The sequence below is a fragment of the Panthera tigris genome, chromosome B4 (genome assembly GCF_018350195.1).
Source record: "Panthera tigris isolate Pti1 chromosome B4, P.tigris_Pti1_mat1.1, whole genome shotgun sequence".
Taxonomy (NCBI): domain Eukaryota; kingdom Metazoa; phylum Chordata; class Mammalia; order Carnivora; family Felidae; genus Panthera; species Panthera tigris.
In genome coordinates, this window is record NC_056666.1 from 40413870 (window position 1) to 40428240 (window position 14371).

The following is a 14371-nucleotide window of genomic DNA, read 5'->3' on the forward strand; positions in this document are numbered from 1 at the left end:
TCAGGACAGTCCTGGCATAATCACTGGGAGCTATTCCACCCTCAAAGAGCCCCACTTTGGGTGATAAATTCAATGGTCAACCTATCCACTGCCCTCCAGCACCAGGTCCCAGCCAACCCCAGTATGGCACATGTTACCCCAGTTCAGAAAGACATGACTCTAGGCTTTAACAAAAGAAAGCCACCACTTCTATTTCCATTTTTTTTTAACATTTATTTATTTTTGAGACAGAGAGAGAGCATGAACAGGGGAGAGTCAGAGAGAGAGGGAGACACAGAATCTAAAACAGGCTCCAGGCTCTGAGCTGTCAGCACAGAGCCCGATGCGGGGCTCGAATTCACGGACCGCGAGATCATGACCTGAGCCAAAGTTGGATGCTTAACCGACTGAGCCACCCAGGCGCCCCTATTTCCATTTTTTTAACCATGAATCTTAAAATAACTTACTACAACAATTCAAAAACACTTCCCATAACATTTTCATATATTCTTCACCATTTTTGAGCCCTGAGTCAGACTTATCCACTAACAGACCAACACTAGGTCTGCCAGGTCCATATGGTCTCACCAGGCCCATATGCATGTCTAGAACATGGCCATATGCCATCTCAGTTCCTCACTCAAACCACAGCACTTAGGTGGCATCAATTATTTTATTTATATTTTTGAAAATGAGAAGCATTACCTAAAACAAAAAGGAATAAAAAGCCAAAGGAATAAAAAGCTGCACTCTTTCCAGCCTATTTAAATACCAATCAAAGAGCATGCACCGAAAAGCCCATAAAGATATCAAATATAAACCCTACCCTTTCAGCTGTACCTCCATTAAAAACAAATGTCTGGGACCAGAAAATGGCAACATGGGACAAGGCCTCACCTACAGCCAACCCTATGTAAACACCAACAGTTCTGGTTCATTTAAAAATTACTGCTGATAATAATAAAAAGAAATCTGCCCTGAAAGGCATCTTGAAGGCTGAGTAGACAGTGACCCTTCTCCCTGTGACCAGGAATCTACAAGTTCTCCATCCTCAGCAAAGCTCATTGGGTTTTTCCTGCTTTTTACTTTCTGGTCACCAGAGAGGATTCACTAAACTATCAAAATAGCCCCAAAGAGTAATTAGCTCACCACCTGATGAAGGATGGAGTTGGTCTGAATGAGGAGGGAAAAGAATGTTCTGGAAGATCACATGAACTATACACAGCTGTGAGCTAAAAGTCCTGCTATTACATTGTAGATCACAGCTGCGAGAAGACCCTGGGGCTGAGGGAGCAAGGATAATCTGGCATCAATCAGCCAATCAATCTGGTATTTACTGAGCATCTATTATTTATGTAACACGAAACTAGAGTTTGCAGGGAATACACAGGAAACACAAACTATAGTTCTCAGAGGGGGAGTGGGGATGTGGCACCTTGGGAGACACAAGAGTAAGGCACCCTAAGAAATAAAGGAAAAACTAACAAATGAGAAAAATCCTGACTATAGGGTGACTAAGAATCCACTTAAGGAATAAAGGAGGGTCTATGAGGGAAGTGAGATTTGGGCTGGGATGCAAAGAATGTGTTTCTTTATTGTTTATTGTGTATTTAGAGAAGATGGGGAGATCATTCTAGGACCAGAGGCAAATATTTAAAGCATGTGAAAAGTTTCCAGGCCCTGGAAGAGAGAGTAAAGTACTCTCCTTTTGACAAGAGTCTAAATCAGGGAGCTCAATGTAGGCTCCACAGAGAGACATGGGCAAGAGAACTCAGAGAAAACCCAGTGACATTACCAGGCTCGAGGACAAAGGGCAGCCCCAGATACAGAGTAGGGATCCACATGCTAAGTGTACTACCTCATTCAGCACACAGCTTGAAGAAGTGACAGATGTGGGACAATTTTACTCTGAGATATTTGGACACAATCAGAGTGTGAATGACCCCACAGGAGTCCCTCAGCTAACATCAACAATGGGGAAAGAATGAACAAATTCATTAACTGTCACTTGGCTGATGTGTGGACCCCAATATTTTAAAGCTATGACAGAGAAGTTAGGGTCCAACCTCCATACTTTACAGATGAGAAAGCTATCATCCAGGACTGCTAAGTAACTCATTGTTCCAGTCCCAGGCAATGACAAGAGAAAACTTCTGATGTGTTACCTGTCCCAGCCCAGAGGTATGTAATCTGAGATGGAGTTTCCCAGGGTATGTTCTGCAGATCACTGGTTCCCCAGGATTCCTAGGAACATACCTATGAATAACCTATGAGTGTTCAGAGGAAAAGAGTTAAAGTGGAACCTCTTAGACTAAGAGTCTTCTTAGAACTTTTAATTGGTCAGAAAAACTTAATAATTAGTGTTTCTAAAGTCTGTTAGACCATGAACTATTTTTATTTTTATTATTTTTTGATTTGAGAGACAGAGAACAAGTGAGAGGGGTAGGGAGAGAGAGAGAAAGTCTTAAGCAGGCTTCACACTCAGCACAGAGACTGACGCAAGGCTCAATCCCATGACCCTGGGATCATGACCTGAGCCAAAATCAAGAGTCAGATGCTCAACCAACTGAACCACCCAGGCACCCCAGACCATGATTTTTTTTAAAAAAACAAAAGACCACTGGTTCTAGAGTATAGGCTCTGAGAAATGATGTTCTAGACCATGCTAGCCCAAGCTTCAATTTGGACGTTTCAGTAAAGTGAAGTAGGAGCACAGCTTTGCAGTCAGAAAGAAATGAGTCTAACCCCTTCATTCCAGGTGACCTTAGGGAAGCTTATTAACCTCTCTGAACCTGTTTCCTCATCTGTAAAATGGAGCTAAAGCTAGTCTTACCACATATTGTTGTGAGGATAAAAACAAAAAGCATGTAATGCTCTTATCAAAGAACACAGCGCATAAGAAGCATTAGCTACATTTAAAACTCAATTTAATTATTTATCAACTTATATCTCTGGTTATAAGTTCTTTTATTTTCAGATATTTTGAGTGATATCATTGATAGTGGTTTGACTACCTTTCTCCTCAAAGCCAACCATAAGAATTATGAAATATGGGCAACCTTTAAAACACGCTAACAGACTTTATCCTTATTTACCCCTTATCAAGGCAGAAAGAAGCTTTCACCTAATCAAACCAACAATTATCTTTGGGATCAGAAGTATAAGTGGGGAAATAATTGCTGAATTGAAAAGCAGCTCTTAGCCACACTGGGTCTCCTTCCACTATGTGTGCTAAGATGAGCCCCTTCCAGTCTCTTCGGATTTCATTAAAGCAAAAGCAGAACGTGAAACAGACACAGACATGGTGAGGTCATGAAGGAGGATGCTTGCACAAAGGCTCCTCCAGAGGAGTCCACAGCCCAGCATCAAGGAATGAACAAGGCTACTTCAAGCAACCTTAGAAAATGCCAAATGGATTCCTGGGATACAGAGCAAACCCACAAGCCTACCTGAGACCCAGGTCTTGGATCATTGGCTTGTTGCTTTCTGCCCAGAGGAAGAGTATACTCATTCCCCAGGGCTTTCATAACAAACTACCACAAAGTGGGTGGCCTGAAACAGCAGAAATGTATGCTCTCACAGATGTGAAAGCCACAAGTCTGGAATTGGGCTGCCAACAGGCCTCCACCCCCTCTGAAGGCTCTAAGGGGAAAACCTTCCTTAGGTTCTGAGGGCCCCAAGCATTCACCTTGGCTTGGAGCTGCATTCCTCCATTCACAGCCTTTGTCTTCACCTGGTCTTCTTCCCTGTGTGTCTGTGGATCTCAATTATCTTTCAGCCAATAATTGGATTTGGGCCCACCCAACATCCAGGATGATCTTGAGATCCTTACCTAATTCTATCTGCAAAGACCCTTTTTCCAAATAAGATCGCATTCATAAGTTCCACAGTTAGGGCTTGGATACCTATTTTTGGACACACTATTCATACCACTACAAAAAAAGGATTATGGACCTTAAAAAAAGCACAAGCACTTGTGATGGCTAATTGTATGTGTCAACTTGACTGGCCACGGGGTGCCCAGATATTCGGCCAGCATTATTCTGAGTGTGTTTGGAGGATGGTTTTTGGATGAGATTAACAATTTGAATGGATACACTGAGTAAAGCAGTTTGCCCCCCTAATGTGGTGGCCCTCCATCCAATCAGTTGAAGGCCTCAATAGAACACAAAGGTTGACTAAGAGGGAACTTCTCCTGCCTGCTTGTTTGAGCTGGGACATTGATTTTTTTTTTTTTTTCCTGCCCTCAGACTGGAACTGAAATGGGCTCTTGTTGGGTCTCCAACCTGATGGGCATTTGGACTGGAACTTATACCATTAGCTCTCTTGGGTACCATAATCAGCTTACCATAATCACTTGGAACAATTCCTCATAATAAATATAACACACACACACACACACACACACACACACACACACACGTCTTATTGGTTCTATTTCTCTGGAGGAACCTGATTAATATAAGCCTCACCTCTAGATAATTAAGAAGCAAGAAGTGCTGTGGTCCTGACTGGGCAGAGTACCTGAAGCTGGCTGGACACCATAAGCCAGAGGGAGAGTCTTCCCGTGGAGCTTTTGCAAAACCACAGTTACCAAATCAGAATCTCTAGAGAGGCAGTAGCAGGTATCCGAGAACAACTTCTAATAATTTATAAGGCTTAATGGAATTAATATCTTCCTCTAAGGGGCCATTGAGGCTAACCAAAATGCCAAGTTTCTTTGCTTTTAAGATGAAATTCTAATAGTTCAGTGTGGTAACACCAATTTCTTAATGGCATTTATATATTTTTTCAGTTAATGAAAATCAAATGATGAACTATTCTTTAATAAATGCAGTTTGGTAGATAAAAGAGATCTCAAACCAAGGATTCCATGGAGAGACTTAAAAGATGAATGCTATTTCTGCCCTTTTCTCTTTGGATCATTGACTCACCAGAAATTTCCACACATTACTTTGTACTACAATCCACCTTGCACTGCAGTTTAACACGGCAATGTCAGCTTTTATCCAAAAGCAGTTAAAAGATTCCTATGCAAAGAACATTCCAGCACTTTATATGAACTCATTACTAAAAATACGTCCCTTATATTGTTTCTGTCCTTTACATTGCAATTATACTTTAACCACAGGAAAAAGTTTGGGTCCTCTGACAAAACAGATGCTCATCTCCATGGATTACATGAACCACAGTCCTTCCTTCCTTGGCTACCAGGAAGCTCAAAGGGAAATATGTCACACTTGCATTAATCACTCTTATTTTTTTCATTTCTACTGTCATCATTTCCCCTGCACTTCCTTACTGTCCCCCAATCACAGGGTTCTTTTCTATTTACCCTTTGTTAAAAAATGATCCCTTTGTATTTATGATTTTGCTTGTAACCCATCACAAATCCTGTTTTGCAAAATAGGGTAAGATATGAATCAACCCCAGGTTCAGGGGGGCAGAGCCAATAGTGAAACTCAAGTCTCCTTTTGCCACATCTGCTGTCTATCCCTGGAAATGGGCGCCTTCAAGACCTCCCTCCTGCACTGCGGGGCTGAGCAGTCTTCCTGCTGACTCTCCCAGGGACTGCGCCACAGGTCTCACACATGCAACCATTATGTTTAGGGACACCCCAAGGAGCCATGCTCTAGGAAACAGAAATCCCCCAGCACACAGTGCAAAGGCCATCTGTTCCCGCCTCTCCCCAGACTCTATGTCTGGGCTTCTGGCTGCCGTCGCAGGTTTAAGGAACTAGGTCCAGTTTCCCCCAACGCTGCAGATGCTGGCTGTGAAGGGAAACAGCAGGAAAGAGTCGGCGGATTCATTGCCGACTGTGCCGCCCTATTCACATCACGTGTGAACAACAACGACAACAGTAAAAGTACCCGCTATCATGTGTTGTGTGTGCCTCTATGCTAGACATCCGATATCATCACCACTCCTTTCAACAACCTGCCACGACATTTATTACTCCTGTTTTGGAGATGAGGCTTGCTCTAAGCCTGCTTTCCTAAAAAGATACAACTTGCTGGAAGTTAACAGCATCTCCTTGCCTGCGAAGGACTCATAAGCTAAAGTCCTCATAGACTTCAGGGAACAGCAAAAGTAGCCCCTGCAATATCAGTCTCTCTACTCAAAAACAGCTACATAAATTTTGACAGACTGGACAAAAGTGATTTTCACCCACCCCAGGCATATCACTTCTTCCAAATTTGGTGGATTCTGACTAGATTAATATGACCTCATGGACAAGAATGGACTCTGTTAACTCCCCCTTGTCTGTTTCCACCCTTGTCTCTGTTGCAGGAAGCACTTGGAGAGTCAGTGAACGTAAGGGGTAAAAGAGGGGGGAATGTTCGTTTATATGGACAAAAGGCGAATGAGGGAGAAACATAAATGTTGAGCGCAATCTAGAAGGCCCATTTTGGTAATGAGCAGAGGTGAGAAAGGCACCCATTTCAAACCTTCCCAGGCTGCCCCGGGGCCAAAGGCCAGGCCTCCCCACCCCCTTCCTGTGCACGGAGGTTGAGTGTCCCTCACAAAATGCTGGCTCTTCTGTTGTTGTTCTTGGAAAACAAATGTTTCCTTCCAAGATCCCCCTCCTGGTTAATATCTGTGTTCAGGACTCTGAGTCCCTAGACGCGTTACTATGGATTTGTCCAGGTTTAGAGATCTTGATTTCGCGATTTCCTCCCCATCTTCCTGGTCTCTCCAGACCCTGCTGAGTTATGATACAAACCTCCACTGGCCCGGAGGATGCTCAACTGATCCCACACTGTGCCTCAGCCTTCCTCCACGTTCCCCCCACCACCAGGATGTGGCTCTCTGCAAACGTAGTTTATTCTCACCGTAGTCACTTCCCAAACCCACTAAAACAGGAGGAAAACGCCAGTGGCCCCCATACTAACCTTGCACAGATTTCCCTGCCTCATCCTCCCTGTCCATGCCTCTGGGTATAGCCCCCACCTCCACCCCTGTGATCAGGTTCTGTCAGACTGATTTTGAAAAACATGCATCCTACCCTGCCTACCAAGTTATACCTCCTCTCCTGCTTATGACATCCCCTGTGAGGTCAGCCACTGCATCCTATGACTACAAAGAAGATCAGGGCCATGTGGCTGGACCCACAGAAGGATGACACACAGTCCACCTGTGTCAAGTATGGGACCCAGAAACTTTGGGGAGAAGTTCCTTCTGTTATATCTGCAGCCTTCCAGGAGCCACCACCTGGCTTTGCTCTCCCCAGATTCCTTGCCCCATCGTATTTACATATAGATCTGTGCTGTGCTAATGAGTTGCCATTTGAGATAGTGTTTTACTCATGCTTTGATGTCTGCGTATGTTTATTCCTGATGAGCCCTTTGTAAACTCTCTGAGAGCATGGATTATTTCTGTGCCCTTCAGTGTCTCTCCAAAGACCCCCTACAGTGGGTCTTCCATCAGTGTTGGCTGCAGTGAAGCTGGCTGGGTCGGGGAAGGGCTAGGAATCGAGAATGCACATAAAAATATTTGAGCACACAGACACAATGATAAACTCCTACACTTCCATAGCACCAGTTAGGAGTTAGAGTCTTACAACACCCTTTTAAGAAAAAATAGGGCATGTACTATTATAGCCTATATCATAGATGAGGAAACTGGGGCTCTGGAAGACGAAGTGACATCCCCAAATCACACTGCAAATAAACATGGAACCAAGGCTAGAAGTCTGGTCTTCTAGACCCTACCACAGTGTCTACCACCCTCAGCCTCTAAAAGGAAAAGGAAGGGGGTGGGGACAGCCTGACTGTGCATCAATCAATGAATGGATACAGAAGATGTAGTATGTGTACACAGTGGAATCTTACTCAGCCATGAGAAAAAAAGAATTCCTGCCATTTGCAACATAGATGAACCTTGAGCACACCATGCTAAGTGCAATGAAAGCAGAGGAAAAAAAAACTGTACTATGTAATATCACTTATATGTGGAATCTAAGAAGCCAAACCTATAAAAACAGAGAGTAAAATGGTGGTTGCCAGGGAATGGGGTGGGGGGATAAAACAGCTGCTGTTTAAAGGGTACAAACCAGTAACAAGTAGTAAATAAGCCATAGAGATTTCAGGCACAGTAGAGTGAATATAGACAACAACGTTGTACTACAACCAGAGACTAGAACTTAATTATTCCAACCGCCAAAAAGAAAGAATAATTATGTAACAGTGATACAGGTGCTAATTACCTCTACAATGGCAATCATATTACAGTATATAAATGTGTCCAATTTACATGTTGTATGCCTTATATTTACACAAGGTTATGTCAAATATATTTGATTTCTTTTAAAATGCAAAAAAAAAAAAAAAAAGACAAAGAAGGAGGGAAACTCAGAGATGGCTGCACTGTAATATGTCCTTGCCCTAATCATTCCAACTACAAATTCAAGTGCAGGTACTACCCAAACTATAGATGGTAGTTCCAACAGGCTAAGCGTATGGGGACACATGACTCTGCAGGAAAATAGGTCATTTAAGCAGATCTATGCTCTCAAAGGTATGAGCCTATGCAAGGACAAGCAGAGACCAGGGGCAGGCATTACTTGGGGGCTGAGTCTGGGAATGAGGAGGAGAGGAAGGTGGTAGAGAAACGAGAGGTATGGTAGGATGTCCCAAGAACAGAGAGGGAGGCAAGGAAAAGGCACCAGGAGAGAGAGGTACAAGGGAGAGGGAAGAAGGATGGCAAGGAGAGCAAAGAAGAGACAAAAAGGGGAAAGAAGAAGGATACACACTTCTTCTGTGTCTCTGGCTTCCCTGCTATTAGGAGCATCCTGGGAGATAGAAGCCATAGCATGGGCTTTGGAGTTTTGCTCACCTTCTTTCCAAGGATCAGCCAGCAGAGAGAAAGTTAGAAGCCAGAAGAAAGAGAAGTGAAACGGTTAGCCAGGTTGTGACACCACCAGAGGGAAGCAGAAGCCTCCATCCAAGACTGATACTTGAGGCATGTTGCCAGCAAACCAGGAAATCCTCTAATCATCTATGGAGGAGGAGTGGAGGTCCACAATAAAGATGGCGCCTGCGTTCGAGGACAATGGGATTAGGAGCAAGAGGTCCAAAACTAGGAGACAATGCAGCAGTGCAAATGAAGGGACAAAGGCCCTGGTATGGTCCTTGTGAAAACAAGACACTCAGGCAGGTGACCCCAAAACATTTACTTCTTTTGGCAGAATATCTGTAGCTGATATTCACGTCTGTTTGTTCATTGTTTGTCATGTGTCCACCTGCCACGAAGGTATCGTCTGTCTTAATAAACCTATAAAAACAGAACCCACAGACTTTACCCTCTTGAGTAGGGGATTCATGAGGGTAGCAAACATGTTGGTATTTGGTGAGTGAATTTTGATGGGGACGGTCGATCTATTGGTAGGGAAGACGGTATAAGCATAGACAATGACGTTGATCAAAATGGTGCTGCTGACTCTGAGGATAGTGATGAGAGTGAAGACGGTGATAAGGCAGGTGGTAACAGTGGCAGTGCAGAAAGCAACAGACATGGAGTTCTGTTCCTGATGGGGGTAGAAATTCTGGTGATGGTGGTCAGAATGAGGAAAATGATCTCTGCAAAGTTAGGTCACCACTTATGAAATACTTTGTGTGTGTGTGTGTGTGTGTGTGTGTGTGTGTGTGTGTGTGTATGTGTGTGTGTGTGTGAGAGAGAGAGAGAGAGAGAGAGAGAGAGAGAGAGAGAGAGAGAGAGAGAAGGAGACAGAGACAAAGAAACCGAGAAAGAGAAAGAGAGATACCATCTATAAATCACTCATTAGACTAGAGTAGCATGTGCCCCAGAACCCTTCCTAGAGAAACATCACAAGTGGCCAAAGTCAACAGCCACTGTTTTCTCCTAAAATGCCTAACAACAACAACAAAAAAAAGAATAGTAAATCTGTGGACACTTTTCCTTTCTCTTTGGAAATGTTCACTGGATTTTGTTATACATGGAGACGCTCACCTAGGAATTCCCTGGGGGAATTTTGAAATTATACATAAACTATACTAACTGAAAGGAACCTCAAAACTCATCTGAACTGTGTGGTTCTCAACCCAAATATACATCAGAACCTCCTGAGGATTTTTTTCTTCACAATATTGGTGCCAAAACCTCATTCCATACCAACCACCTGAATCAACATCCCAGAGTTGGGAGGCTGGCATGATATTCCAAAAACATTCCTCAGATGGTTTTCTTTTAATCAACTCTCCTGATTAAGAACCTTCTATTTTACAGAGGAGACCAGCAAAAGCCACCACACAATACTTAGTGGTAGAGTCACAACCAGAATAGGGATCTTTGCAGCAAGTTCGGAGCTATTCTCCCTGCATGCTGTCTACCCAGTCCGCATGGCTTGCTGTCTGCTCTCATTGCTACATCTGGTCTTAAAAAAAAAAAAAAAAAAAAAAAAAAAAAAAATGCCTGGGAGTGTCAGGACCTCAAGAAGAGGGAGAGAGGAAGTATAACAGAGAAACCAAGAATCTGGACCAGAACAATGTCTGGCTTCCCGTGAGGCACATCCCAGGGGGAGCTCCAAGGTGAAGGGACATCCCAAACCCGGCCCCTCTCTGCACCCCAACTTGCTTTCCCACCCCACCCACATCACTGCCCCATACTTAGGGTCCCTGGGGAGGCAAGAGCAATTGCAACTCCACAAACCCTCATTCCCCAAACCCTGGCCTTGTTCCCACACTATTGCCAGCCAGCCCACCCTCCAGAGGCCCCCAAACCCAGAAGAAACATGCTCATACTTTCTTGGTGGGGACTTTGATCTTCAAGAACTCTGCCTCTCTGGCCAGCACCTGCCACGGGGCGTGTATCCGGACAAAGATGGATCCCTGGCTTTTACTCTGCAAGGTACAAAGGAAGAAGAAATGGAAACACTTAGAAAGACATAGCTTAAATTCCTGTTTCCCTAGCTCTCCCAAACTAGAAGCCCCGACCTGGCATTTCTTCAGTTTCTGGTGTTTGTTCTCTTTAACAAAACACCAGGGTCCTGTCCCCTCCTGCCCCTATCTAGTCACCAGCTCTGTTCCAGAAGGGCCCTCATCAAAAACCACAGGGTAATGTTCCCAAAGTGTGGTCCCTGGAGGCTTGGTGGCTCCAGAAGAAAAGAAGAATTAAAACAAGTATGTTCCCAAGATTTGAAACATAAGCAATTACGATTTTTGCAAAAACCCTATTATAGTCTTCATAACAAGTACGGAGTTTACCTTTGCTAGCATTCAGTGAACAGCCTGCAACTCACCCCATTCACATATTTGTGCTCTATCATGCTGGGTCATAGCCTCAAATGACAAAAGTGGCTCACCTAAGCCCCAAAGTAAGGATACAAATAATAATGTAAACACGGGCGCCTGGGTGGCTCAGTTGGTTAAGCGTCTGACTTCGGCTTAGGTCATAATCTCACAGTTCATGGGTTCAAGTCCCACATCAGGCTCTGTGCTGACAGCTCAGAGCCTGGAGCCTGCTTCGGATTCTGTGTCTCCCTTTCTCTCTGCCCCTTCCCAGCTCGCTCGCTCTCTCTCTCTCTCTCTCTCTCAAAAATAAATAAACATTAAAAAAATTTAACAATAATTATAATGTAAACAGTACAATGTAAAATGACATCATCAACATAAACCATGAACAGGGCTCCAGTGTGAATGTGGAATATGAATCTATGACTCCGGACAAGGAATTCCATGAGTATATAGACTTCACCCAAAAAATATAAAGGAAAGGAAATGCAGTGATGAGCATCTGAAATTTAGGTCATATTGATTTAGTAATCCATTTGGCCCTGGCCGCAGTGTGTGTGATAAAAACTGGTCAGGGGGTCCCTGAGTGGCTCAGTTGGTTAAGCGTCCGACTTCGGCTCAGGTCATGATCTCACAGTTTGTGGGTTTGAGCCCCGCATCAGGCTCTATGCTGACAGTAAGAAGCCTGCTTGGGATTCTGTCTCTCCGTCTCCCTCTCCCTCCTTCTCTCTCTCTCTCTCTCTCTCTCTCTCTCTCTCTATCTCTCTCTCTCTCGTTCTGCCCCTCCCCTGCTAGCTCTCTCTTTCTCTCTCTCTCTCTCAATAATAAATAATAAACATTAAAAAATTTTTGGTCAAATTATGATGTCAAGCCATAAGTTTCTCCCCATCTTCAAATAAAACCTCAAATTTTTTTCAAAACAAACACAAAAAGAAAACAACTACCTCTGACCTTAATTCAATTAGTTTTGTCACTAAAGAATGAAAGGAAACCAAAACAAGTCAGAAAAATGGGCAAAAGCCCCATTATTGGTGAGAAGCTTCTAAAACCACCTGCAGAGTTCATCACAAACGCGGTGTTCGCAGAGAAAGCAGAGCAAGCAGGCAGCACCATGCCTTCATTGGATGACTGTCGGAGATCACCTAAAACCCGTGCACCGTGGTGGGAAGATGCTGGTGTGCTGGCCAGCCTGCTACTGATGTCAGGGGGCAGCGTGGGAATCAGGTCCTAGTGAGTGTGCTCCACAGACAGACGTGCTTGTAGCTTCTTGACCCCCCAGGCCCCCTGAGGCTTCTACTGAATTACGGTGTATTTTGTGAAGCAGGAAGCACGGAGACCAGTACTGAGAAGACACCAACTCTGCATGCGACAAAGGTATTCCCGCTCACGTAAAAGGTGTCCCCTTTGAAAATCCTTCCCCAGCTTCATTCATAAAGACCAGCTGGTGTTCATCAATCCATTCTCTGGTCTTGGTTTTGTGCTGAAGATAACAGTGGAAGCCATTCACATCCAGCCTCTTACCATCGGCTTTTCCAGTGTGCTAGGCAGAGAAACAGGTAGCAAACCAGAAGACTGCTCTCCCCATTGAAGTATATGGACTACTGACGGTGCTCACAGGACAATGGAGAAGATAAAGAGACACTTTATGGTGTTCAGAATGCAAGTGAAGACTATCTCTATGATTCTGAACTGTGGGCGCACAATACATCCAGTAATTCACATACCCAGAACCTACTCCCCACTTCGGGGATGAAAGCTTATGATTTAAAAAAGGAGAAGAAGGAAGAAGAAATGAAGATTTTGTATGAAGACTGAACCACGGTATGAAAGTCTTGGAGGGTCCAGAGTTTGCAAACACCTGAAAATAAGAGCCATGGCCGTGATGCGTATATACTGAGTGCATATCATGTGCCAGCACAGAGCCAAACAGTCATGTGTTTTAGAACAAAGAAGATGTACGGCCACACCGTCAGGCAGGGACTATCACTGTCTCTCTTTTACAGTTGAGGAAATCAAGACAGGGAAAATTTAAATAATTTGTCCAAAGTTACACAGATAGTGTGACAAAAAGGTATTCGGATCAAAGCAGTCTATGCCCTACCTGATGACTTTCTTGGCCATGGAGGCAGACATAACACACTACTGGGCAAAGTGAACAGCCACCTCCAAGAGCTGTAGCAGAGCATAAAGACACACTTTTCAGACTAAAGTCAAATCAAAGGATGGATAAGGAGTATACAAGGCAGTCCTAAGATAAACACTCAACCTTCCGGCTTCCATGGATGACATAGTTCTGACCAAACACTGGCAGTGGCTTTCAGCAAGGAATCTCCTCAATTTCCATGTCTGTCTGTGGTTACACTATCCAGGAGTACTAGACAGAGTTATCAATCACTTGCTGCTACTTCGAACTGTAATTTAAGCTTTTCTAACTTAGTGAAAATGAAGGGTAAGAAAGGAAACCACCTGGGAAGCTGACCTGCACCCCCAGCTCTCCATCATGGCCCCAGAAAAGATGTTTGTGGTGAAAGGCAGTGAACAGTACCATCCTTCTTACTGAGATGAAATCATGACTATTATTGATTTTAATACATGATGTTTTGTCTTTATTTTTAAATTGCGAAAAATGGTTTTTTGGTTTTTGGTTTTTGGTTTTTTGTTTTTTGTTTTTTTAGAGAGAGAAAGAGAGAGCGCAAGCAAACAGAGGGAGCAGAGAGAGAGACTCCTAAGCAGACTCCACACTCAGCACAGGGCCCAATGTGGGGCTCGATCCCACAACCCTGGGATCATGACCTGAGCCAAAATCAAGAGTCGGACGCTCAACCTATTGAGCCACCCAGGCGCTCCTGTGATAAATGCTTTTTTTGAAAGTTTGCATAGAATTGGTAGCTCAAGTGTGCACTGAAGTGGCTACAGATGTTCAAAGTTTGAGGAAGGAATGAGAAAGCAAGGGTCAAATCTCATGACCTTGGTGGCAGACTGCTAGCTGTCCCCTGAAAGCCATTATCATCTCCTTCATCCACTTTAAAACTAAGTGTATAGCCATCCAGAATCAAGTCTGTATCTCTCCTGCAGTTAGATGTAACCATAATACTAATCATGAAGCAGCTGCCGGCCACCCTCTTCAAAGACAGTGTGCAGGT

General features: G+C 44.0%; 1 protein-coding gene across 1 annotated transcript in view; it reads right to left on the reverse strand.

The window, feature by feature from the left end:
* Window positions 1-14371, reverse strand: part of ANO2 (anoctamin 2) — a 318443-nt gene that overhangs the window by 246050 nt on the left and 58022 nt on the right. The window contains exon 4 of the mRNA XM_042993671.1: window positions 10740-10838. Coding sequence (XP_042849605.1) covers window positions 10740-10838 — 99 coding nt within the window. The remainder of the gene's footprint in view (window positions 1-10739; window positions 10839-14371) is intronic.